This window comes from Oncorhynchus kisutch, linkage group LG5 (genome assembly GCF_002021735.2).
Source record: "Oncorhynchus kisutch isolate 150728-3 linkage group LG5, Okis_V2, whole genome shotgun sequence".
In the NCBI taxonomy this organism is placed as follows: Eukaryota; Metazoa; Chordata; class Actinopteri; order Salmoniformes; family Salmonidae; genus Oncorhynchus; species Oncorhynchus kisutch.
The window spans coordinates 64,681,834-64,709,312 of record NC_034178.2 but is presented as its reverse complement, the minus strand read 5'-3'; the positions used below and the strand labels follow the sequence as shown (position 1 = coordinate 64,709,312).

Below are 27,479 nucleotides of genomic sequence, written 5' to 3'. Positions count from 1 at the left end.
GTGATTGACAGGTGAAGTGGACGATGGAGGTGCTGTGCTACGGCCTGACTCTGCCTCTGGACGGGGACACGGTCAAGCTGTGCGTGGACGTCTACACGGACTGGATCATGGCGCTGATCACTCCTCGCGACTCCATCCCCCAGCCCATCGTCAAGGAGCCCAACCTCTACGTGCAGACCATCCTCAAACACCTCTACAACCTCTTCATGCCCAGGTACATGCAGTGTGTCTGTTGTCTACGTTCTATTTAGCTGCTAACTGTCTGTCTACGCTCTAGCTGTGTGTCTCCACTCTAGCTGTGTGTCTCCACTCTAGCTGTGTGTCTCCACTCTAGCTGTGTGTCTCCACTCTAGCTGTGTGTCTCCGCTCTAGCTAGCCGCTAGCTGTGTGTCTCCATTCTAGCTGTGTATCTCCGCTCTAGCTAGCCGCTAACTGTGTGTCTCCGCTCTAGCTAGCCGCTAACTATGGGGTATCTTATGTAATGTTCTACATTACAACGTCTTGACCTTAAGGCTCCAACCTCTAAGTTGCAGTACATTGCTTATGCAAAATGGTAATTTTAAATAGGGATAGATACCCTCCATTATTTCATCAAAGCAAACTGCAAGGCTTGGAGAGAACGGGAGTATGGAAGAGGGAATGGTCAATGGAGTGTTTATTACAGACTTCTCTTTATAAAAGTGGTCTTTAACTCACTCTATTCCCTCCCTCCTCTCTCAGGCCGGAGCACTACAGCCCCATGCACTTCCGCTTGTGCCAACAGGTGCTGACTGCAGTGTTGAAGCTGGCCAGGGAGTCGGGCAGCGGCATGGCCCGGGAGACCTGGGAGGTGTTGCTGCTCTTCCTGCTGCGCATCAATGACACTCTGCTAGCCCCGCCCACTGTTGGAGGTCTGTCCATCAGAACAGATGCAATTAGGCTGCCTTTACACAGGCAGCCCAATTCTGATCTTTTGCCCAATTATCGTCAACATCTGATCTGATTGGTCAATTAGTGGAAAAATATCCGAATTGGGCTGCCTTTGTGAAAGCAGCCTTTGCTACTTTTCGTAGTGTCATGAGGAACTTCTCACATCCACCAAGTCAAATTTCTACTTGGTCTTCCATTGATATCAATGCATAACTAATAGGTAGATGTTAGGATTTGTCCCATAATGATTTTGGCTTTGACTAACATTTGATTTTGACTTTGTTGCTAACATGACTATTTAGTTCCAAATGAAGACACGTTGTTCTTTCTTATATGCTATTTTATGCACCCAGAACACCTAGAAATTTTGGATGATGAGTATTCACCCATTCTTCCTATTCAAAGTTACTAACCCCTGGTCCCCATCCCCCATCTCTCTCAGGTGGGATTGCGGAGAAACTGGCTGAGAAGCTGATCAGCGTTCTGTTTGAGGTGTGGTTCATGGCCTGCACACGCTGCTTCCCCACACCGCCCTACTGGAAGACGGCCAGGGAGATGCTGGCCAACTGGAGGCACCACCCGCCCGTGGTGGAGCAGTGGAGCAAGGTCATCGCTGCTCTCACTTCCAGGTAGCCAACCCTGTGTTTGTAGGCTTTTGTTTAAGCGCAGCGCTCAAACACATATGGGTCCCGTTCAGTAGGACGTAACGTTTTGAAACTAATGTGAGTGCTCAAGTTCAGGTAGGACAAACTAGTTGGATTACAGGCAGGAGTCATTTTCTCTCAGCAGTCCATTCTAGATATTAAATGTTTGTTAATGTTCAGATAAGAAATGAATGAAATGGAAGGTGTAAATGTGTAACGTAAATGTTCTGTTTTGGTACAGACTGTTACGGTTCACCTACGGTCCGTCCTTCCCTCCGTTCAAAGTCCTAGAGGAGGACGCCAACCTCATCCCTATTGAGATGGACAACGACTGTGTGGCTCAGACCTGGTTCCGCTTTCTGCACATGCTGAGGTGAGTTCCACACAGCTAGCTCTCTGGGTCTGTATCACAGATTGGTAGTTATTACTGTTACACCTGGACTGGGTTCAGTATAAATACTCCCCGATGACCTCATTTTAGTATAATAAAATAATACTGGGATGACTTTTGGATCATCATCTGAGACGGATCACACTGTTTGTTCTCTTTTGGTGAAGAACGTCAAACATCACATTTTATGTCACATGCGCTGAATACAGGTGTAGAGACCTTACAGTGAAATGCTTACTTACAGGCTCTAACCAACAATGCAGTTTTAAGAAAATACCTATTATTTAAAGTAAATGATAAGAATAACAAATTATTACCTGATCATACTGGATGGACCTCACACTTTATTTTATTTGTATTTTTAACCAAAGGTACAAGAAAATGATTTTAGACTGCACCCCCAGATGATCTAAGAAATTGATCTGGGAAAATATTGTAGTGAGGCTACATCAATTTAACTGTTACGCTCTCGTGGCTGGGTTGTGGAGAGAAATAACATGCTCAGGACCCATTTTTTCACCCCAACGTTAAAAGTCCCTGCTCCTTCTCTTGCAGTAACCCGGTGGACCTCAGCAGCCCTTTGACAGTCAGCTCCACGCCAAAATTCCAGGAGCAGCTGCTGGGGGTGACCGGCGTGCCCCAGGAGGTGATCCAGCATCACCCCTGCCTCAAGCAGCTGCCCCAGATCTTTTTCAGGGCCATGAGGGGGGTCAGTTGCCTGGTGGATGCCTTCCTGGGTAAGACTACCTTATCTCACCTTAGCGGTGCTTTTTCTTCATACTGTTACATTTGACTTTGGCAATTAATGTACTGTAGATCTGGGCCCATATTCACAAAGCGTCTCAGAGTAGGAGTGCTGATCTAGGATCAGGTTTTCCCTTATATATCATAATAAGATGACATCGACAGGGGGGGGGACCTGTTTCCAGATCAGCATTCCTTACTCCGAGACGATTTCTGAATATGGGTCCTTAAAAATTGTATAGGTATGATAGTAGTTCCATCTTGTTCGCTGACAGGCTAGCTGGAGATTTTGCTATATTTCTTCCACCGATCCAATCCCTTCAGATCAAGTTGTCATGTTATTGCTGGAGCACTTCTAACCAAGAGATCATGTACATATTTCCTCCCCTCTAGGTGTCGGGGTCGCAAAGAGAGAGATTCGAGAGAAACTGCCCTCTTATGGTACTTAATAAACTGTGTCTTTGTCATTCAAATGAAGGGTGGAAGGGCTCTGATTTTGTTGACGTTGATCATGGAAAGATGTCATTTGACTTAGTAACACCTTGATTTTATGACCAGCAACGACTAAAGGCTTTTGTAAATGGGTTGACCCACCACCTTGTCCTATCTTTTTTACTGGCTTTTCAACAAGAACCAGCCATTTTCAATTGAAAAGAGCTTTTTATTATAATTTTCTCCTTTCATTTCTCTACTGCCTTGTGCCCATTGTGCTACACCAGGGCTCTCCAACCCTGTTCCTGGAGAGCTACCGTCCTGTAGGTTTTCATTCCAACCCTTACCAGGAGTGTAACTCTCCAGGAACATGGTTGGACTGCCCTGGTCTACACCTCCCAACAGTCTTAGACTTCAACCATGTTTGTACTTCTCAAATCAAGCAGACCTCTCTGCATTTTGGCCCTATACTTTATCGAAGCACTGTCACGCAGAGTATATACTTCCCTAAATCTCTTGACATCCCCATGTTTAAAGAAACTGGAGCACATGCATTGTTTCTAGCTTGCAACACTACTTCAAATGTATCTTTTGGTTAATAGTAGTAGTAGTAGACGCTCATTTTGAAAATCACAGACCATTTATTAGCTATGTGGACAATTGTGTTACAGTACACAAACACAGAATGTCTTTAATAAATACCTACTATAACTCGTTGAACGATAATTTGGCCCAACAACTAAACCTACATTTTGTGTTTCAGCTTTTTTGTCATTTTCCTGTTCTTTAAAAAAAAAATATTGTTCTAGTTTCTTCTTCTTCCCCAGAAACGGCACTAGTGTCTCTCTCCCCGTCAGGAGTGACAGTTTCTCCTAGGAGCAATATACGTGACAGACTTCCCTCTCTAGGTACAATACTAAACCGGACCTAACCCAATCATTAACATTGCACAAGGGTCTATTTACATATCAAACAGGATTTCCTATAACGGTGTTTGGGCATAAGACAAAAAGGTGTCACATTTCCTGTCATGAAAAACAACATACTCGTAGACATCTATGAAGGAAAAAAACATTCACTGTTTCAGAATGAGAAACTGCCAAAACTGTTTTTGATTCTTTATTTTGATCGATGGCCGTGTCCACTTGCCAAAAAGAACAGGTGAATGTTGTCATGGTTGGTTGGTCGGCATTCTGATATTCCAGGCTGTACTTTGACCACTTTCTTTCCCTCAGGTGCCGCCGTGTCTAGGAACAATTTCCGAGAAAGGCTTCATTCCATTCCCTCCTATGGTACTCTGTAGTTGTCTGCTCCCAAACAATCATAAAGGGAGCTGAATACATTTTGATGGATTTGCTGGGGTTGGCAAAAAGCTGATTTGTGTGGTGAAAGTAGCTGGTGCATGCACTTAAAGGGCAACGCAACCACTTTTAAACTTTTCATTATCTCCAGGTCAATACTAGTGTCAACGTATGTGAAAATTGCGCTTCTGTAGAAACTAATATAAAGTTACCAAAAGTTCTAACCGAGGACATCATAAAAAGTTTAAACATTTTAAACTGTGATTTTCACAGTGAATCTATTAGATTCTCAGTGATGTGGAGAGCAAACAAACTTGTTGCCGGTTTTGAAAATCACAATTCTTTTACATCACACTGTGATGTCACAGAGAACCTTGTTTTTTTTAGGACCATATCTTTTTAATCACTTAGAAACGTGCTGGTATCACATGTGAACACTGGTTTGGTGCTGGAGATGATAATTAAGAGGTTGAAAAGTGGTGGAAATGCCCTTTTTAAGCTGCTGTGTCAAACAATTGAATCCATAATCACTTTCAGGACAGCAGTAACAAACTGTCTCAATCCGGAAAACCTCACTTCCCTACCCCTGTATTTTGGGCCTTTCTATATAGGCTAGTAGTAGAAAAGCTTACACAATTTGCAGCATTGGCCTATTCGTAATAACCCTCGCTTTGACTATTATTGTAGTATTTTAGTAACACTTGAATTGAAGCAGCCTTTCATGATTCTGTCAGTAGAATTGCATAATGGATGATATAGCAAGGTATGACTGTTTCAATCAAACCTGCTCATATCGTACCTTATCAACCACAAAATAGATTTGATCAACTTTGAAACTTATACTCGAGATAATTGGTTGGGAAAAGGGTTGTCCTCTTCCATGGCCTGTTTGGAGAGACATTGTGTAGTGTGTGTGTGGCGGCATCACCATGGCAATGTATGTCAAGTTGCTTCAAGACTTGTGTTTAAAAAAACAAAACATCCTTGTTAGCTTAGCTAGCAAACCCACTAAACGGACCATACAGTCCAATTAGCATCTGCAGCAGTTTAGTGCACCATGTTGCATCATCAACACTGAATTCTGTGAAAGATGCCAATCAATCAAATATATTTATAAAGCCTTTTTTACATCAGCAGATGTCACAAAGTGCTATACAGAAACCCAGTTTACCTATAAATTGTTTTGGGGCTTCACTGAAAATTGCAGGAATAGGTTTAGAGGGTCTGATCCATGTGGTAATGTGAAGCACTCACCCAATCAATGCCTGAGTTTACTGTGTCAGTGTGGACAATAAGTATATGCATGTATGTATGTATCTGTTTTGACAGACTGAGCCAAGCATCTGAATAAGTAGTGTTGTCAATCAAAATTGTCCGTTTAGCCGCACCAAGGTTATGAAGCTAAAATGTGACATTGGGAAACTTGCTCGATCTATTGTGGTGTGGGGTTTTCTCTTAAAATATGTGTATACTTATTTCTGTGTTTTTTTTTGTTCATTGTTCCTTATCTGTGGTGAGTATCCCCCTGCAAAGAAGACATATCCACATCACATGGCTTGTGCATTTTGATCTGGTATCCTTTTCTCTTGTGGAGGAAGGGTGAACCTCAAAGATGATGAGCTGCCAATGTTGACGTTACTAACATCCTCCCTGATCCGAGTGGCGCTTGTAACCAAAATATGGGTGGAGGGGAAATGGGACCCCATTGGTCCTCACTGTTTTCACCTGAAACACCAGAATGTCCTCCGCTCTCTTTCTCCCTCAGGTATCTCCCGCCCCCGGTCGGACAGTGCCCCACCCACCCCCGTCAACAGACTGAGCGTACCGCCGCCTCCCACCTCCACCAACACCACGCCCCCTCACAGCCGCCGCAACAAACCCACGGGGGTCATCAAGACGGCCAGTAAAACCTCCACAGTAAGTTCCTACTCCAGAGTTGTTTTTTCCTCAGATGGCCCATTTGTATCAGAGTAAAATGGGAGAAATACAGCATCCCTTTGCCAAATAAACCTCAGACAATCATAGGAATAAATATTCATGTCCCTGAATATTCATGTTCTTACTATGCCCATTTGACAGTTAATTCATTCCTGGTTATCCCCTACCCATCCAGGCGAGCATGACGCACCAACCCAAAGTGTCCTACCAGCCGTCCTCCACCTCTCCCTTGTCCAGCCCCAACCTGACCAGCTCTGAGCCCCGGCCGCTGCCTGCCCCCACCAGGCCCAAGGTCAACAGTGTCCTCAATCTGTTTGGCCAGTGGCTGTTTGACGCCGCGCTGGTGCACTGCAAGCTCCACACGGGCCTGAGCCGAGACAACAGCTTGACTGGTAAGGTCAGGGTCGGATGTTAAGTGTCAAAAACTGGTTTGACTTGTATTGTTTGCGTCTCAATAGTCTAAACTTGCTTTGGCTCTCCTTTATCGTCTCCTCTTATTTAGCTGTGAAAAAACAGGCCAGGGATGTTGAAACATTATCATAGAAATATAATACCTAGAACAATTCCTACTACACTGGCTCTGATGCCGTCGGATGTGGCAGGGCTTGCAAACTATTACGGACTACAAAGGGAAACCCTGCCGCGAGCTGCCCAGTGACGAGTTAAATACCTTTTTTATGCTCGCTTCGAGGCAAGCAACACTGAAGCATGCATGAGAGCACCCGCTGTTCCAGACAACTGATCACGCGCTCAGTAGCTGATGTGAGCAAGACTTTTTTAAACAGGTCAATATTCGCAAGGCTACGGGGCCAGATGGATTACCAGGGCATGTATTCGGGGCATGCGCGGACCAACTGACAAGTGTCTTCGATGACATTTTCAATGTCTCCCTGACCGAATCTGTAATACCCACGTTTCAAGCAGACCACCATAGTCCCTGTGACCAAGAATGCGAAGGTAACCTGCCTAAATGACTAGCGCCCCTTAGCACTCACGTCGGTAGCCATGAAGGGCTTTGAAAGGCTGGTCATGCCTCACATCAACGTCATCATCCTAGACCCACTCCAATTTGCATACCACCCCAACAGATCCACAGATGATGCAATCTCAATTGCACTCCACACTGCCGTTTTGCACCTGGCAATGCTGGTCATTGACTACAGCTCTGCGTTCAACACCATAGTGCCCTCAAAGCTCATCACTAAGCTAAGGACCCTGGGACTAAACGCTTCCCTCTGCAACTGGATCCTGGACTTCCCAACGGGCCCCCCGCAGGTGGTGAGGGTAGGCAACAACACATCTGCCTCGCTGATCCTCAACACCAGGTTCCCTCGGGCACGTGCTTAGTTCCCTTCTGTACTTCCTGTTCACCCACGACTGCATGGCCTAACATGACTCCAACACCATCAAGTTTGCTGACGACACAACGGTGGTAGGCCTGATCACCGACAATGATGAGACAACCTATAGGGTGCCAGGACCACAACCTATCCCTCAGTGTGCTCAAGACAAATGAGGTGATTGTGGACTACAGAAAAAAGTCGGCCGAACAGGCCCCCATTTAACATAGACGGGGCTGTAGTGGATCGTGTCGAGAGTTTCAAGTTCTTTGGTGTCCACATCACCAACAAACTATCATGGTCCAAACACACCAAGACAGTCGTAAAGGGCACGACAACACCTTTTCCCCATCAGGAGACTGAAAATATTTGGTTTGGGTCCTCAGATCATCAAAATCAAAATTTTGGCCCATTCCTCCTGACAGAGCTGGTGTAACTGAGTCAGGTTTGTAGGCCTCCTTGCTCGCACACACTTTTTCATTTCTGGCCACACATTTTCTATAGGATTGAGGTCAGGGCTTTGTGATAGCCACTCCAATACCTTGACTTTGTTGTCCTTAAGCCATTTAGCCACAACTTGGGAAGTATGCTTGGGGTCATTGTCCATTTGGAAGACCCATTTGCGACCAAGCTTTAACTTGTCTTGAGATGTTGCTTTAATATATCCACACAGTTTTCCTACCTCATGATGCCATCTATTTTGTGAAGTGCACCAGTCCCTCCTGCAGCACAGCACCCCCACAACATGATGCTGCCACCCCCGTGCTTCACGGTTGGGATGGTGTTCTTCGGTTTGCAAGCCTCCCCCTTTTTCCTCCAAACATAACGATGGTCATTATGACCAAACAGTTCTATTTTTGTTTCATCAGACCAGAGGACATTTCTCCTAAAAGTAGGATCTTTGTCCCCACGTGCAGTTGCAAACCGTATTCTGGCTTTTTTATGGCGGTTTTGGAGCAGTGGCTTCTTCCTTGCTGAGCGGCCTTTCAGGTTATGTTGATATATGACTTGTTTTACTGTGGATATAGATACTTTTGTACCTGTTTCCTCAAGCATCTTCACAAGGTCCTTTGTTGTTCTAGGATTGATTTGCACCAAAGTACGTTAATCTCCAGGGGACAGAATGTGTCTCCTTCCTGAGCAGTATGACAGCTGCGTGGTCCCATGGTGTTTATACTTGCGTACTATTGTTTGTACAGATGAACGTGGTACCTCCAGGCGTTTGGAAATTGCTCACAAGGATGAACCAGACTTGTGGAGGTCTACAATATTTTTTTCTGAGGTCTTGGCTGATTTCTTTTGATTTTAACATGTCAAATTTTCTGGAATTTTCCAAGCTGTTTAAAGGCACAGTCAACTTAGTTTATGCAAACTTCTGACCCACTGGAATTGTGATACAGTGAATTATAAGTGACATAATCTGTCTGTAAACAATTGTTGGAAAAATTACTTATGTCATACACAAAGTACATGTCCTAACTGACTTGCCAAAACTATAGTTTGTTAACAAGAAATTTGTGGAGTGGTTGAAAACCGAGTTTTAATGACTCCAACCTAAGTGTATGTAAACTTCCGACTGTAGTGCACTACTTTTGATCAGGGCCCATAGCACTTTTTATAGAGTGTAGAGCTTTCATTTTAAAGGCAGTCAGGATAAATCTCCACCCGGCACAGCCAGAAGAGGACTGTCCAAGCCTCATAGCCTGGTTCCTCTCTAGGTTTCTTCCTAGGTAGTTTTTCATAGCCACCGTGCTTCTACACCTGCATTGCTTGTTTGGGGTTTTTGGCTGGGTTTCTGTACAGCACTTTGATATATCAGCTAATGTAGAAGGGCTGTATAAATAAATTTGATTCGATTTAAAGTAAGTAAAAGTTGACTTTATAGTAAATATCCTCTGTACCATTCCATTAGCACAACGTTTGAAAACATTTCTCAGCTCATCGAGATCTTAGAGGCATCTTTCAGGGGTTTTCTCAGCTCACTGATGTCTTTGATCTTTCAGGGGTTTTCTCAGCTCACTGATGTCTTTGATCTTTCAGGGGTTTTCTGGATCAAAAAGGGGCATAGGTTGTGTTGGTGGGGCAATGGGCGCAGTCAGGCCGTCAGCATAGCTGAATTTGAGACTTTATTGTCGTTTTTAAGTTTACACTGAATTTGTCCTTCCCGGAAATGTATTTATAGATGTTTTTTTTTACACAGTTTGGACTGAGGCGTCCTGTAAAATCGCTTAGGAGGCCTGCCCAAGGTTTTCAATTTCAATCAAATCTCTGTTTTTGGAGAATGACCCCTGCCTTTTGAAATGTATTTTACATTTTAAAGCAGCTACTTTTTATAACCACTTATTGTAAGTGGCGTCTGCTTTTGACCTTTGACCTAACACATCTTCTCTGTCCTCTCTCGCTCTCCTCTTTCTAATTCTACCTAATTTCTCTATCCCTCCACTTTCTCTCACTTTTCTACCCCCACCCGCTATCCTTTACCATTCCCCATTATTGTGTTTTTTTTCTCTCTCTCCTCTACCCCCTTCCTCTCTCCTCTACCCCCCCATTCCCAGCCCTGGCCACTCAGGCAGGCGTGGAGCCGAGGAGGCAGGGATCCCTGATGTCCACAGACACCATGGTGTCCAACCCCATGTTCGATGCCAACGAGTTCCCTGACAACTATGAGTCGGGCCGGGCCGAGGCCTGTGGAACCCTCTGCAGGATCTTCTGCAGCAAGAAGACCGGCGAGGAGATCCTCCCCGTTTACCTGTCCAGGTACCCACGTGTTTTACATAGTGTTTCCAAATCCTGGTCCTAAAAGGGTGCACATTTTAGTTTCTGCCCTAGCTTTAACACATGATTAAATTCATCAGCTTGATTTGGGGCAAAACAAGAATATACACCCCTTTGGGACCCCAGGACCAGAGTTATGTGGCTGTTCATCATACTCTAGGTCTGTCTAAAAAAACTCTACTCAGACTAAATCCTTCTCTGTCTCCGCCCCCCCCCAGGTTCTACATGGTTCTGATTCAGGGCCTCCAGATCTCTGACTACATCTGCCGACCGGTCCTGGCCAGCATCATCCTCAACTCTTCTGCCCTCTTCTGCTCCGACCTGAAGGGCATCAACGTGGTGGTCCCCTACTTCATTTCTGCTCTGGAGAACATCCTCCCTGACCGGTGACTAATGCTACATCTATATTAAAGCTGCCAATATTACAAAAACAAACCAAGAAATGACCTCAAACAGCTAACAAGGTTTTTTCCCCCTTGGAAATCATTGGAAATCATTGCACGCATGATATAACAGAAAAGTATGTATTATAAACAATAACAAATGGGCTGGGGGTGAACAGTGGCGGTGTTTCTCCAAATGCGCATTCCAGCTTTTACGTTTGCTTGCTGAATGAATAGCTGCTATTGTTATTCCCCCTACATATCGTTGTTCTAAACTCTCCTGTGCTAATATTGCTTTTACAGCTTTATACAGCTGAAGCATTTTCCTCAGGAAATGTACTTTGCCTAATTTAGTCTTATGATGTTTGATAGACAATTAGTCGAATGGCCTGTGTTAAGGACATCTGCATGCATAAGGAATGCAATGTTGACAGAAATGGGTTCTTAGTTCTTTGGGTGAAGTTTGTCTGTTTAGTGTCACACATTTAACAAAACTCACTGTATACGCATGAAAAAAACTCAAATGTCAATGTAAGAAATAGTTTGACGAGTCTTATCAGTGATTGATTGTTGGTTAAATAGGGTATCTGACTGCTGTCTCCTTTTTTAATATTTATCATTTGAGTTACACTTAACTTCAATAACAAATATTTAAAAGTGAACTAAAGTGACCAACATTGAACGGAGCCTTACTCCTTTGAATGTTTCATTTGAATTAAATGAAATTGTTCTTTCCCCTCTCCAGAGAGCTGTCAAAGTTTAAGACCTATGTGAACCCCACAGACCTGAGGAGAGCCTCCATCAACATCCTGATGTCCATGCTGCCTCTGCCACACCACTTTGGCAACGTCAAGTCAGAGGTAAACCTGTTACTCACTTGTCATGAAAGGAACATCAGTCTAAAACCAACGTTTGACAGATGTTTTCAAACGTCTTCAAGATGCTCAAGAAGTCCCACACCATTAGTTGTGTAGACACAGCTAATATGCCTTATCCCCTAAATGAATAGAAAAAATTAGCACCAAATAAAATGAGGACATGGTATGGATGGATCTTATAGTTTACATATAGTTACAATCGATGGATGGTGATTTGGACTTATTTCAATGTTTTGTGTTGTACTGAATTTCTGTTGAACTGTCCGTTTTAGTGAACAGTTGCAATGCCCTGTAGTTCTTGACGGTTGTCTAAGTGCAAAGTCAACCACATGTATAATGTGTATGTTCCAGGTGCTCTTGGAGGGCAAGTTCAGCAATGACGACAACTCTCTGCACGACAAGGCTGTCTCCTTCGTCTCCCTCAAGCTGCGATTGGTCAACATCCTAATAGGAGCGCTCCAGACGGAGACGGACCCCACCAACACACAGATGATCCTGGGTTAGTTCATCTTCACTTTCTCTACCCATAATTTTTTTCATTTGACCTTTGGTTGTTTTACAATGAGAGGTGTGTTATAAAATTGAATGTATTATTATTTAATAATAAAGGCAGCAGTCTAAGGCACTGCATCTCAGTGCTTGAGGCGTCACTACAGACCCTGGTTCGATTCCAGGCTGTATCACAACCGGCCGTGATTGGGAGTCCCATAGGGTGGCGCACAATTGGACCAGCGTCATCCGAGGTTTGGGTTTGGCCGGGGTAGGCCATCATTGTAAACAATAATTTGTTTCATTTTAAAAATTAAGGTTGACTACTGATTTAGTTGCGGTTTTAATCCTCCTCATTAGGAAATGCGACTGAGAACCAGATTTGTGTCTTGGAGGCGTGCTTGTGTGTGTGTGTTCTAACATGGGAAGTGTCTGTACCAACCTGCCAAAACAGTTATCTCTTTTACGTAGTGCAGAATCACCCTGGAATGAATATAATAATGAAGAGTCTTTTCTCTGTACAGGTGCAATGCTCAACATTGTCCAAGACTCTGCTCTCCTGGAGTCCACTGGTGCCCAAGCAGAGGTGGTGAGACCAATGCTTTTGTTCTCCACGCTGTAGAAACGCTCACTTAACCAAAAAGAATATAAACTGAACAAAACATGTAGCTAAGAGAGACCTGTAAAAACAAATATGTAACCTTTTATTTAACCAGGAAAGAGGTTATAAACCTGGCAAGAGTTCACCATAAATGTTGTGTTTAAAGGATATTTTACTCAAACGTATTTTGTTCATTAGACCACAAAGATGTTTTATGTAGACTAATGAACAAAATACTAAAATCTGTTGTTTTTGAGTAGAATATCCCTTTAATGATCTGAGCTGACTGTGACAATGCCACCCCAACAGGGCATTGTGGATGGCAGCAATGCACTGGCCAAGAGCCACAGCAGGAACAACAGTGGCATCAGCAACACCAGCGGGGGCAGCTCTGAAGCCACCACCCCTGACAGAGAGAGGCCCACCCAGGCCCTCCTCCGAGACTACGGTGAGCCCCTTGGAGAACACATTCATGAGCCCTGTTCCAAAATCCAGACTTGTTCAAATAATATTTGCTTTCTTGGAGCGTTTCATTGAGCATGCTCTGAGTACCAAGTGGGCGGGGTATGCACTTTTGACACTATTCAGTTGGCGCCATTGTGCCAGGGAAGCTCAATTGAGGGCAGCTGAAGTATTTTAAAAGAAAATAAATACTGTTTGAACCCATGTCTGCCAAAATCAATCAATCAACCAACCTCTAGCCCTTCCTAGTTACTTAGCCTAGCCCTTCCCAGTTACTTAGCCTAGCCCTTCCCAGTTACTTAGCCTAGCCCTTCCCAGTTACTTAGCCTAGCCCTTCCCAGTTACTTAGCCTAGCCCTTCCCAGTTACTTAGCCTAGCCCTTCCCAGTTACTTAGCCTAGCCCTTCCCAGTTACTTAGCCTAGCCCTTCCCAGTTACTTAGCCTAGCCCTTCCCAGTTACTTAGCCTAGCCCTTCCCAGTTACTTAGCCTAGCCCTTCCCAGTTACTTAGCCTAGCCCTTCCCAGTTACTTAGCCTAGCCCTTCCCAGGTAGTGACCTCTAGGCCTTCCCAGGTAGTGACCTCTAGGCCTTCCCTATTTAGTAAACTAGAGCCCAGGGATCATCAACTGCAGATGGCAAATTGACCACATGAAGCCCAAACAGATAATATTTGACTAAAACATAATCATTTCAAACCTTGCTTACATTTCTATACGATGGGAACGGATTTCCAAAATGTATATCACTTGGAGCTGATTTCCTGGTGTTTTTACAGTCTTATGTCCAACAATGGATAAAAAAATATATATATACAGTGCGTTCAGAAAGTATTCAGACCCCTTTTTCCAAATTTTGTTACGTTACAGCCTTATTCTAAAATTGATAAAATAAATGTTTTTCCCTCATTAATCTACACACAATACCTCATAATGCCAAGGCGAAAACAGTTTTTTAAACATTTTTGCAAATGTATTAGAAATTAAAAATAAACAGATATTTACTAGTCCTTGATATTGAGGGAGTTCAGTTAAGTGCACCAGGGCTATGGCCTGTGACATGCACAGGCAAAAGTGGGGTAGAGGAGCGCCCTTCTCAAATCGAACAGTGATCTGCACCGCATGGTCATTTTGTCTCTCAAATTATACAGCACCAGTCAAAAGTTTGGACACACCTACTCATTCAAGGGTTTTTCTTTATTTTTACTATTTTATACATTGTAGAATAATAGTGAAGACATCAACTATGAAATAACACATATGGATTCATGTAGTAACCAAAGTGTTAAACAAATCAAAATATATTTATTTTAGATTCTTCAAAGTAGTCACACTTTGCCTTGATAACAGCTTTGCACAGTCTTGGTATTCTCTCAACCAGCTTCACCTGGAATCCAACAATCTTGAAGGTGTTCCCACATATGCTAAGCACATGTTGGCTGCTTTTCCTTCACGCTACGGTCCAACTCATCCCAAACCTTCTCAATTGTGTTGAGGTCGGGTGATTGTGGAGGCCAGGTCATCTGATGCAGCACTCCATCACTCTTCTTGGTCAAATAGCTCTTAAACAGCCTGGAGGTGTGTTTTGGGTCATTGTCCTGTTGAAAAACAAATGATACTCCAACTAAGCACAAACCAGATGGGATGGTATTTCGCTACAGAATGCTGTGGTAGCCATGCTGGTTAATTGTGCCTTGGATTCTAAATAAATAATTTACAGTGTTACCAGCAAAGCACCATCACACCACCTCCGCCATGCTTCACGGTGGGAACTACACATGTGGAGATCATCCATTCACCTACTCTGCGTCTCACAAAGACATGGCGGTTGGAACCAAAAATCTCTAATTTGGAGTCATCAGACCAAAGACAGATTTCCACCAGTCTAATGTCCATTGGTCATGTTTCTTTGCCCAAGCAAGTCTGTTCATCTTATTGCTGTCCTTTTAGTAGTGGTTTCTTTGCAGCAATTCAACCATGAAGGCCTGATTCACGTAGTCCTCTCTGAACAGTTGATGTTGAGATGTCTGTTACTTGAACTCTGAAGCATTTATTTGGGCTGCAATTTCTGGGGCTGGTACCTCCTAATGAAATTATCCTCTGCGGCAGAGGTAACTCTGGGTCTTCCTTTCCTGTGGCGGTCCGCATGAAAGCCAGTTTCATCATAGCGCTTGATGGTTTTTGCGACTGTACTTGAAGAAACTTTTAAAAGTTCTTGAAATGTTTCGCATTGACTGACCTTCATGTCTTCAAGTAGTTGTTTCTCTTTGCTTATTTTAGCTGTTATTGCCGTAATATGGACTTGGTCTTTTACCAAATAGGGCTATATTCTGAATACCACTCCTACCTTGCCACATTGCAACTGATTGGCTCAAATGGATTAAGAAGGAAAGAAATTCTCAATTCACTTTGAACAAGGCACACAAGTTAATTGAAATGCATTCCAGGTGTCTACCTCATGAAGCTGGTTGAGAGAATAACAAGAGTGTGCAGAGCTGTCATCAAGGCAAACGGTGGCTACTTTGAAGAATCTGAAATATATATTCAACTTAAAAATATATATATTTTGATTACTAGGTGATTCCATATGTGTTATTTCATCGTTTTGATGTCTTCACTGTTATTCTACAATGTAGAGCATAATAATAATAGAGAAAAAGTAGTAGGTGTGTCAACTTTTGACTTTTACTGTGTTTGATTTTTCAAATTAGTTTTCACTGGGAAGGCAGAGCAAGTATTTTTATCAAAATAACTCACTTTTGCGTGTGGTGTGAAAACACAGAATACTTCTCATTACTCCCATTACTCCCATTACTTCACGTGCTTAACCTACGTCACCTTTTGTTTTGAGCCGACTTCACCATCAGCCAAAACGGGGCACCTGGCTCATGCCCTGTAAGGTAGCCCGCTTCCAAAACGGGGCACCTGGCTCATGCCCTGTAAGGTAGCCCGCTTCCAAAACGGGGCACCTGGCTCATGCCCTGTAAGGTAGCCCGCTTCCAAAACGGGGCACCTGGCTCATGCCCTGTAAGGTAGCCCGCTTCCAAAACGGGGCACCTGGCTCATGCCCTGTAAGGTAGCCCGCTTCCAAAACTAATGCAATCAACGCTAACCAGGTTCATAGAATCCCCACACTGACTGTTACCAGGGATTCCTATGCAGAGGTGGAGGTCAACAGGGTGATGGGGGGGACTTTATGGTAATACAGTGGTGGTGGTAAAACACTTCCACACAATTCAGTCCACAGTAGAGGGGTTTAGGCCAATTCCATTTCCACACAGTTCCGCTAATTAATTGAAAATCATTTAATGGTTTAAAGATGCTGACAAAAAGTAATCAACATAAAAATAAAATCAATTTGGTAGACATCTTTTCATTATTTTGACCTCTCTACATTATAACAGGAAGAGGAAGTGTAACTCTAACAGCCTATTAGCTAGAAGAGCTGCTGTTTAGCTGGTTAAACAAAGTTTAGCCATGTGTTGGCAAACATGTATGTCCAAGTCAAGAAACCTTACCAGCAGCACTATTTAAATGTAACCTTTTATTAGGCAAGTCGGTTAAGAACAAATTCTTATTTACAATGACTGCCTACAGACATCGCTGGGCCAATTGTGTGCCACCCTATGGGGGTCCCGATCATGGCCGGTTGTGATACAGCCTGGATTCTAGTGACGTCTCTAGCACTGAGATGCAGCGCGTTAGACCGCTGCACCACTCGGGAGCCTGTGGTAACCTGTTAGCGAGTGCTTTTTCAAAGCCTATGTCAGACACTCCAGTGAGTGTAATTAGCTCCAATCAGTGTAATTTATTCAATATAATGAATTGAGAAACAAGGAGGTATGTAATTCAAAATCTGATTCCTGCTAGAGATATTCATAAAAATATGATTCTATTTTTATGGACCACCATGCAGTACCTTCGCAGACCCAAGGTTGAATTCCCCTGAGCTAGACTTTTACAGTAATGTTTCTATAATAGTTTTGAATGTTGACTGTCTTCATTTATTTTTGTATTCCTGTCAGTCATGCTTTAGTAGTATTGTGGACATGTATGACATTGGGTAAAGGTGATTCCCAAAAATGATTATTTTCATATTTGCAGTGATGCTGTGTCGTTTTCAGTGATACTTATATTATCAGAATGCAGACGGTCGTGTGTCTGTCACTTGCTAGCTCTTCTCGCTATACAGCATGTGCAACTTGTGCATAAATATCTTAACTGCATGCATTAGTGTATACAGCCTTTGCATGTTTTATTTAAGCTGGAATATGAGCCTAGACCTGGAGGGAATCTCTGTGTTTCCTTGATTCCTCATGTCCTCCTTCATGTCACCTTCTCAAAGCACACTGGAGCAGAAATCTGAGATTCCTCCCCTCAGATCTTTTCCAATGTGTTTTGTGGAGGAGGCAAGGATAGAATACAATTGAGATTCAGCCACAAGTTATACCCACTGACTGGCTGCAAATGTCTTTCATAATAACTAATGCATGGCTATGCTGAACATCAACTAAATGCAGGCTTCCACTTGTGTGCAGCAACTGTACTGCAATTTCTTGGTTTTCTCAGACAAGTTCATTTCAAACAGAAACATGTTTTATTTTACTTGAAGTGTTGGCTTTTCCTTCATCTTAATTTGAACCTCTTAAGGTTCTGAAAGACAAGTGAAACACTTACAAACAAACAGTTCTATTGTTAAAAAAAAATTAAAATATTATGAACATGAGAGAAACATGCATGTTTGGTTAAATTGTCCTAGTTTTGGCTACCATTCTATTGCCAACAAATGGCTGGGGCCATTTCATGAATTGAAAAATGTCTGTCTTCTAATGAGGATTTTTCAATGAATTGAACATGGTATTTGACCTAATACATCCATAATATCCAACCTCATAAGGACTGCTCATATAGTACTGTCGTCATGCCGATTGCTTTGTGTGTGTAGCTGATGCTTATTGGACGTGCTCTGCCTGGTCCAGTAGTTACTAACCCCAGCTCTCCTTCTCTGCTCGTGGTTGTGTGACATGGCGTGGTATGGCGTTTTCTTCTGGGGGGTCATATCCCTAGCTCTCCATACAGATGCAGCGGCCGGCTTGCTGATCCGCAGCATCCACCTTGTCACCCAGAGGCTCAACTCCCAGTGGAGGCCTGACATGAGCATCTCCCTGGCCGCTCTGGAGCTGCTGGCCGGCCTGGCCAAGGTAAAGCCCCATGGTCCTGTTCATTAGGCATGCAATGTTTTAAACCCACCATTTTTGCTCCATATGCCCACTTGGGGTCCTATCAACGATACCTACATTGTCCATTTAAAGGAAATTTAAAACCCTACATTATAAGGTGATGGTGGACAACAAAGCCGGCATTTCTTTCCTTTCCCATGTTAGTAATTGTCATGGCAACAACAAACAGTATGAGGTGGCCAGACAACTATGGAAAGGCTATGATAATGAACACTGCAATGGAGATGAGTAAGAGCCAGGAGATTCTACAACAGACCTTTCAGTTGCCGTTCATTAAACACTGCTGGCTCTCCCTCCTCCTCAGGTGAGGACGAGTGTGGAGTCTGCAGACCGTAAACGTGCGGTCAGCTCGGTGTGTGGTTACATCGTGTACCAGTGCAGCCGGCCTGCCCCCCTCCACTCCAGAGACCTCCACTCTATGATCGTGGCAGCCTTCCAGTGTCTGTGTGTGTGGCTGACAGAACACCCTGACATGCTCAATGAAAAGGTAGAAGGGACCACAACACATTCTATCTGGAGATGGTCTCCCAGATTAAGCCCAGTAGGCTACTGGACTAAAAAGCCATCTTAATAACAAATTATTCAAAGGCATTTGATCCACAATTACTCAGGTTGCTATTTCCTTCTTTATTGATTTTGAGTGTGTTTTGGTCCAGGACAAGGCTTAATCTGTGTTCCTACTGTTCTGTCCATCTGAGAATGACCAAGGTACATAAAGATGGAAGAAATCAGCTCCATCTACTGTTTAGTTGTTTGAAATTGCTTGAGTCTGTGAACTACAGTTGCGATCATGTATAACGTGCTAATGCAGATGCAAGAGAGTAACAGAGAGCAAGCTGCAATACAGCAAACTTAGAAAACAAGGCATTTGTGGTAGTGCATGGAGGCTGCCATATTTATGCACTGCCACCTTTTGGACTTACCACAGTTTATCGCTAAAGAAGCAAATATCAACCTTTTCTTGAATTTTGAAAAGTGTAGGTCATATCTTCCTTTTGAATCATTAATCGTTCAAATAGTCACAAATCCTCCGTTTGACATCATTGCGTGATTTTAATCTGAATTTTTTTGTGTTCTCTCTGACTTATGAACACTCTAAACTTACCAGGTGACTTTTGTGCCATGCAATGACATAGTGTTTTGTTGCAGGACTGTTTGATAGAGGTCCTGGAGATCGTGGAACTGGGCATATCGGGCAGCAAGTCCAAGACGGGTGACCAGGAAGTGCGTTACAAAGGGGACAAGGAGCACAACCCGGCCTCCATGAGGGTGAAGGATGCTGCTGAGGCCACCCTGTCATGGTGAGGGCCACCTGAGAGGAGTAATGGTTCTGTAGGGAAAGATTATTATTAAGCTGCATTACCTTTTGGTGCTCTCTTTAATGGGCAATCTGTGATTGGTACATCCGTTTTTGGACTTAATGATATGTTACAAGTTTTGAGGCGTTTGATGCCAGTTCCTACTTCACAGTAGGGCCATTAGAATTATTTTGTATTCTTACATTTTTCCCCCCCATAAATGCCTTCTTGAACATGAGAACTTTCATGTGCCTTAATTACAAACTTGTATGGGATCCATAAATATATAAATGTTATTAAATGGTGAGCCTTGTTTAACCAAGGAGAAAGGAATCTGCTATACAGGGAGATAGAAAGGATCCTTCCTGGCTAGTCATGATTGGCTGAGATATATACGGGGTGATTGGACATGCCGAGAGATGAGTCCTGATTGGTCTGTCACAGTTTCCTGTCGATAACAGAATGGGCTCTTCCCTGGTGAGTATGTAAATCATCTTTGCTACTGCAGATTTGTCAAAATATATACCTATGGACAACTGCAATAGTGTTGCTTTTGCTCTCAAAAACATGGCTGCCCTGAATTTAGATGGGTTTAAGTACAGGGACAACTTTCTGTAGAGCCTCAAAACATGCTTAAAACATGTTTGGGTTTTATGGATGGTCAGTCCTTGCATCCATAGCTCTGTTTTATGAATTTGCGAGTGATTTTATTTTCTCAAGCCCCATTCATTAGCTGTTCACCAAAAGTTTTGGTTTCACTGCTTTGTTGTTTAAACAGCATATTGCCCCTTTAGCTAAACTACAAAATGGCCGTCCCGCCTCTTGTTTTTGTGGACCTCTTAGGTCGAAATTATAGTTTTAACCATGTTTTGGAGCTATACAGTTTTTGTTTACAATAACTTTGTTCGCAAATGTCTTACTTCGTCAAAGCCATTGGGTTATATGCAGTATCCACACCTATTTATACCTTGTTGGGAATCATGCAGTATCCACACCTATTTATACCTTGTTGGGAATCATGCAGTACCCACACCTATTTATACCTTGTTGGGCATCATGCAGTATCCACACCTATTTATACCTTGTTGGGCATCATGCAGTATCCACACCTATTTATACCTTGTTGGCATCATGCAGTATCCACACCTATTTATACCTTGTTGGCATCATGCATTAGTGGAAAAAGTAGCCACTTGTCATACTTGAGTAAAAGTAAAGATACCTTAACAGAAAATGATTCATGCAAAAGTGAAAGTCTACCAGTAAAAGTCTAAAAGTATTTGGTTTTAAACATACTTAAGTATAACAAGTAAATGTAATTGCTCAAATATACTTAAGTATCAGAAGTAGACGTGTGTATATATCATTTCAAATTCCTTTTATTAGGCAAACCAGATGGCACAATTTGCCCTTTTAAATTTTATTTACAGATAGCCAGGGGCAAACTCCAACACTCAGACATCAGTTACAAATGAAGCATGTGTGTAGTGAGTCCAGATCAGAGGCAGTCGGGATGACCAGGGATGTTCTCTTGGTAAGTGTGTGAATTAGGCCATTTTACTGTCCTGCTAAGCATTAAAAATGAATACTTTTGGGTGGCAGGGAAAATGTAGTAAAAAGTACATTTTCTCTCGAATGTTTTGAAGTAAAAGTTGTCAAAAATACCCCCAAAAAGTACTCAAGTAGTACTTAAGGACTTTACACCACTGGCTGTATGCATTATGTCGTGGAAATGTCCTCTATTTACCAAATCATGGGAGCAAACCACACACACAAGTCAGAGTTAGTTATAAAAGTCCATCTTTAATCATATAAGTTCTATAGCATTTTGACTTTCAACAGTTCAGTATCTCTAATGAAAAGTTGAGAGTCCCCACACAATGGCAAAATGGGATCCTTTATAGCAAAGATCACACATAGTCAGACAGCATAGACATAATTCATCGTTCAGCTTTGTCTCCTTTCCCAAACCCCAGAACCATAAACCAATCCTCCAAATCAACAGGCATATATCAAATTGTCATTTAGATACAACCAACTCAAAATACAAACTCCTGGACAAACTCACGGAGAGGAGAATGAGGCTATAGGTTAAGATAGAAACAACATTAGAGGGAGCATAGAATGATTCCAGACACTGCCACCCTCCTTTCCCCACTAGAAAAAGGTAGGGAGTAAAAGATATGTTTACACATGATGACACTTTGACCTCTCCCCTCTCAGCGGCCCATGCAACTTAGTCTTGATATAGAACAGATAACTGCAACCTCGCCACAGTATTATACAAAATACCATTTTGATGTGAAGTAACTTACACACATTTGATGAATATAAAACATCTTACATATGTTACCAACAAATTCTGAATCTTCCACGACAAGTATCCATGCTTATTTACATCTTGTTGGGCTGTATGCACTATCCACACATATTGGAGCCTGAATATCGTGGTAATGCACCAGCCACACATATTGGAGCCTGAATATCGTGGTAATGCACTATCCACACATATTAGAACCTGGATATCGTGGTAATGCAGTATCCACACCTATTGGAGCCTGGATGTCGTGGTAATGCAGTATCCACACCTATTGGAGCCTGGATATTGTGGTAATGCAGTATCCACACCTATTGGAGCCTGGATGTCGTGGTAATGCAGTGAAACATTGATCCACTCACTATAAAATATGGAAGATGCACCTTTAGTGAAAAGGTACAAAATGGCAATGGAAGGATCGAGGCCCTTCGTTGTTCGTTCTTTGCATTATGCATAGCAGACATAACACACACACACACACACACACACACTACATGACCAAAAGTATGTGGACCAAAAGTATGCTTGTCAAATATCTCATTACGAAATCCTGGGCATTTAATATGGAATTGTTCCCCTCTTTGCCGCTATAACAGCTTCCACTCTTCTAAGGCTTTCCACTGAATGTTGGAACGTTGCTGAGGGGACTTGCTTCCATTCAGCCTCGAGCATTAGTGAGGTCGGGTACTGATGTTGGGCGATTAGGCCTGGCTCGCAGTCGGCGTTCCAATTCTTCCCAAAGGTGTTCGATGGGATTGAGGTCAGGGCTCTGTGCATGCCAGTCAAGCTCTTCCACACCGATCGCAAAACAAACCATTTCTGTTTGGACCTTGCTTTGTGCAGGGGTGCATTGTCATGCTGAAACAAGAAAGGGCCTTCCCCCAACCTGTTGCCACAAAGTTGGAGGTACAGAATTGTCTAGAATGTCATTGTATTCTGTAGCATTAAGATTTCCCTTCACTGGAAGTAAGGGGCCAAGCCCGAACCATGAAAAACAACCACAAACCATTATTCCTCCTCCACCAAGCGTTAGTTTGCACTATGCATTTATTTTTTGGTTACACCACTCCAGTTGACGCTTAGCATTACATGATCTTAGGCTTGTGTGCAGCAGCTCAGCCATGGAAACCCATTTCATGAAGCTCCTGACGAACAGTTATTGTGCTGACGTTGCTTCCAGAAGCAGTTTGGAACTCTGTAGTAAGTGTTGCAACCACAGACAAACTATTTTTACACACTTCAGCACTCGGCGGTCCCGTTCTGCGAGCATGTGTTGGCCTACCACTTTGCGGCTAAGCCGTTATTGCTCCTCGACATTTCCACTTCACAATAACAGCACTATATAATAACAGAAATTTGACAAACTGACTTGTTGGAAAAGTGTCATCCTGTGACGGTGCCACGTTAAGTCACTGAGCTCTTCAGCGAGGCCATTCTACTGCCAATGTTTGTCTATGGAGACAGCATGGCTGTGTGCTCCATTTTGTATACCTTTCAGCAACGGGCTGAAATAGCTGAATCCACTCATTTGAAGGGGTGTATACAGTGCATTTGGAAAGTATTCAGACCCCTTGACTTTTCCACATTTCTTTACCTGACAGCCTTATTCTAAAATTGAGAGGGGGGGGGGAAAAAACATTTAAATCAATCTACACACCCTACCCCATAATGACAACAAAGCAACAACAGGTTTTTAGAAGTGTTTACTAATTTATCAATTCAAAACTGAAAGTATATTTACGTAACTATTCAGACCCTTTACTCAGTACTTTGTTGGAGCACCTTTGGCAGCGATTACAGAATCAAATCAAATGTATTTATATAGCCCTTCGTACATCAGCTGATATCTCAAAGTGCTGTACAGAAACCCAGCCTAAAACCCCAAACAGCAAGAAATGCAGGTGTAGAAGCACGGTGGCTAGGAAAAACTCCCTAGAAAGGCCAATACCTAGGAAGAAACCTAGAGAGGAACCAGGCTATGTGGGGTGGCCAGTCCTCTTCTGGCTGTGCCGGGTGGAGATTATAACAGAACATGGCCAAGATGTTCAAATGTTCATAAATGACCAGCATGGTCAAATAATAATAAGGCAGAACAGTTGAAACTGGAGCAGCAGCACAGTCAGGTGGAAGTTGAAACTGGAGCAGCAGCATGGCCAGGTGGACTGGGGACAGCAAGGAGTCATCATGTCAGGTAGTCCTGGGGCATGGTCCTAGGGCTCAGGTCCTCCGAGAGAGAGAAAGAAAGAGAGAATTAGAGAACGCACACTTAGATTCACACAGGACACCGAATAGGACAGGAGAAGTACTCCAGATATAACAAACTGACCCCAGCCCCCCGACACATAAACTACTGCAGCATAAATACTGGAGGCTGAGACAGGAGGGGTCAGGAGACACTGTGGCCCCATCTGAGGACACCCCCGGACAGGGCCAAACAGGAAGGATATAACCCCACCCACTTTGCCAAAGCACAGCCCCCACACCACTAGAGGGATATCTTCAACCACCAACTTACCATCCTGAGACAAGGCTGAGTATAGCCCACAAAGATCTCCGCCACGGCACAACCCAAGGGGGGGGGGCGCCAACCCAGACAGGATGACCACAACAGTGAATCAACCCACTCAGGTGACACACCCCCTCCAGGGACGGCATGAGAGAGCCCCAGCAAGCCAGTGACTCAGCCCCTGTAATAGGGTTAGAGGCAGAGAATCCCGGTGGAAAGAGGGGAACAGGCCAGGCAGAGACAGCAAGGGCGGTTCGTTGCTCCAGAGCCTTTCCGTTCACCTTCCCACTCCTAGGCCAGACTACACTCAATCATATGACCCACTGAAGAGATGAGTCTTCAGTAAAGACTTAAAGGTTGAGACCGAGTTTGCGTCTCTGACATGGGTAGGCAGACCGTTCCATAAAAATGGAGCTCTATAGGAGAAAGCCCTGCCACCAGCTGTTTGCTTAGAAATTCTAGGGACAATTAGGAGGCCTGCGTCTTGTGACCGTAGCGTACGTGTAGGTATGTACGGCAGGACCAAATCCGAGAGATAGGTAGGAGCAAGCCCATGTAATGCTTTGTAGGTTAGCAGTAAAACCTTGAAATCAGCCCTTGCTTTGACAGGAAGCCAGTGTAGAGAGGAGTAATATGATCACATTTTTTGGTTCTAGTCAGGATTCTAGCAGCCGTATTTAGCACTAACTGAAGTTTATTTAGTGCTTTATCCGGGTAGCCGGAAAATAGAGCATTGCAGTAGTCTAACCTAGAAGTGACAAAAGCATGGATTAATTTTTCTGCATCATTTTTGGACAAAGTTTCTGATTTTTGCAATGTTACGTAGATGGAAAAAAGCTGTCCTCGAAATGGTCTTGATATGTTCTTCAAAAGAGAGATCAGGGTCCAGAGTAACGCCGAGGTCCTTCACAGTTTTATTTGAGACGACTGTACAACCATTAAGATTAATTGTCAGATTCAACAGAAGATCTCTTTGTTTCTTGGGACCTAGAACAAGCATCTCTGTTTTTGTCCGAGTTTAATAGTAGAAAGTTTGCAGCCATCCACTTCCTTATGTCTGAAACACATGCTTCTAGCGAGGGCAATTTTGGGGCTTCACCATGTTTCATTGAAATGTACAGCTGTGTGTCATCCGCATAGCAGTGAAAGTTTACATTATATTTTCGAATAACATCCCCAAGAGGTAAAATATATAGTGAAAACAATAGTGGTCCTAAAACGGAACCTTGAGGAACACCGAAATTTACAGTTGATTTGTCAGAGGACAAACCATTCACAGAGACAAACTGATATCTTTCCGACAGATAAGATCTAAACCAGGCCAGAACATGTCCGTGTAGACCAATTTGGGTTTCCAATCTCTCCAAAAGAATGTGGTGATCAATGGTATCAAAAGCAGCACTAAGGTCTAGGAGCACGAGGACAGATGCAGAGCCTCGGTCCGATGCCATTAAAATGTCATTTACCACCTTCACAAGTGCCGTCTCAGTGCTATGATGGGGTCTAAAACCAGACTGAAGCATTTCGTATACATTGTTTGTCTTCAGGAAGGCAGTGAGTTGCTGCGCAACAGCCTTCTCAAAAATTTTTGAGAGGAATGGAAGATTCGATATAGGCCGATAGTTTTTTATATTTTCTGGGTCAAGGTTTGGCTTTTTCAAGAGAGGCTTTATTACTGCCACTTTTAGTGAGTTTGGTACACATCCAGTGGATAGAGAGCCGTTTATTATGTTCAACATAGGAGGGCCAAGCACAGGAAGCAGCTCTTTCAGTAGTTTAGTTGGAATAGGGTCCAGTATGCAGCTTGAAGGTTTAGAGGCCATGATTATTTTCATCATTGTGTCAAGAGATATAGTACTAAAACACTTGATCCTAGGTCCTGGCAGAGTTGTGCAGACTCAGGACAACTGAGGTTTGGAGGAATACGCAGGTTTAAAGAGGAGTCCGTAATTTGCTTTCTAATAATCATAATCTTTTCCTCAAAGAAGTTCATGAATTTATCACTGCTAAAGTGAAAGTCATCCTCTCTTGGGGAATGCTGCTTTTTAGTTAGCTTTGCGACAGTATTAAAAAGGAATTTCGGATTGTTCTTATCTTCCTCAATTAAGTTAGAAAAATAGGATGATCGAGCAGCAGTAAGGGCTCTACGGTACTGCACGGTACCGTCCTTCCAAGCTAGTCGGAAGACTTCCAGTTTGGTGTGGCGCCATTTCCGTTCCAATTTTCTGGAAGCTTGCTTCAGAGCTCGGGTATTTTCTGTGTACCAGGGAGCTAGTTTCTTATGAGACATTTTTTTTGTTTTTAGGGGTGCAACTGCATCTAGGGTATTGTGCAAGGTTAAATTGAGATCCTCAGTTAGGTGGTTAACTGATTTTTGTCCTCTGGCGTCCTTGGGTAGGCAGAGGGAGTCTGGAAGGGCATCAAGGAATCTTTGTGTTGTCTGTGAATTTATAGCACGACTTTTGATGTTCCTTGGTTGGGGTCTAAGCAGATTATTTGTTGCAATTGCAAACGTAATAAAATGGTGGTCCGATAGTCCAGGATTATGAGGAAAAACATTAAGATCCACCACATTTATTCCATGGGACAAAACTAGGTCCAGCGTATGACTGTGACAGTGAGTGGGTCCAGAGACATGTTGGACAAAACCCACTGAGTCGATGATGGCTCCGAAAGCCTTTTGGAGTGGGTCTGTGGACTTTTCCATGTGAATATTAAAGTCACCAAAGATTAGAATATTATCTGCTATGACTACAAGGTCCGATAGGAATTCAGGGAACTCAGTGAGAAACGCTGTATATGGCCCAGGAGGCCTGTAAACAGTAGCTATAAAAA

The 27,479-nt window shown here is 43.2% G+C and overlaps 1 protein-coding gene across 12 annotated transcripts in view; it reads left to right on the top strand.

The window, feature by feature from the left end:
- The window catches only part of LOC109891417 (ral GTPase-activating protein subunit beta), a 55,980-nt gene that overhangs the window by 10,525 nt on the left and 17,976 nt on the right, over nt 1-27,479 (top strand). For 4 of the 12 annotated variants that reach the window (XM_020483933.2, XM_020483930.2, XM_031825674.1 and 1 more), the window contains exons 3-21: nt 12-214; nt 721-890; nt 1,352-1,538; nt 1,795-1,926; nt 2,500-2,681; nt 3,082-3,129; nt 3,948-4,028; nt 4,356-4,412; nt 6,187-6,338; nt 6,535-6,751; nt 10,255-10,456; nt 10,693-10,860; nt 11,603-11,717; nt 12,087-12,234; nt 12,749-12,813; nt 13,135-13,273; nt 18,351-18,484; nt 18,828-19,010; nt 19,673-19,824. In XM_020483933.2, coding sequence (XP_020339522.1) covers nt 12-214; nt 721-890; nt 1,352-1,538; nt 1,795-1,926; nt 2,500-2,681; nt 3,082-3,129; nt 3,948-4,028; nt 4,356-4,412; nt 6,187-6,338; nt 6,535-6,751; nt 10,255-10,456; nt 10,693-10,860; nt 11,603-11,717; nt 12,087-12,234; nt 12,749-12,813; nt 13,135-13,273; nt 18,351-18,484; nt 18,828-19,010; nt 19,673-19,824 — 2,735 coding nt within the window. The remainder of the gene's footprint in view (nt 1-11; nt 215-720; nt 891-1,351; nt 1,539-1,794; nt 1,927-2,499; nt 2,682-3,081; nt 3,130-3,947; nt 4,029-4,355; nt 4,413-6,186; nt 6,339-6,534; nt 6,752-10,254; nt 10,457-10,692; nt 10,861-11,602; nt 11,718-12,086; nt 12,235-12,748; nt 12,814-13,134; nt 13,274-18,350; nt 18,485-18,827; nt 19,011-19,672; nt 19,825-27,479) is intronic. The other 8 variants (XM_020483944.2, XM_020483939.2, XM_020483943.2 and 5 more) reach the window with 6 other exon arrangements.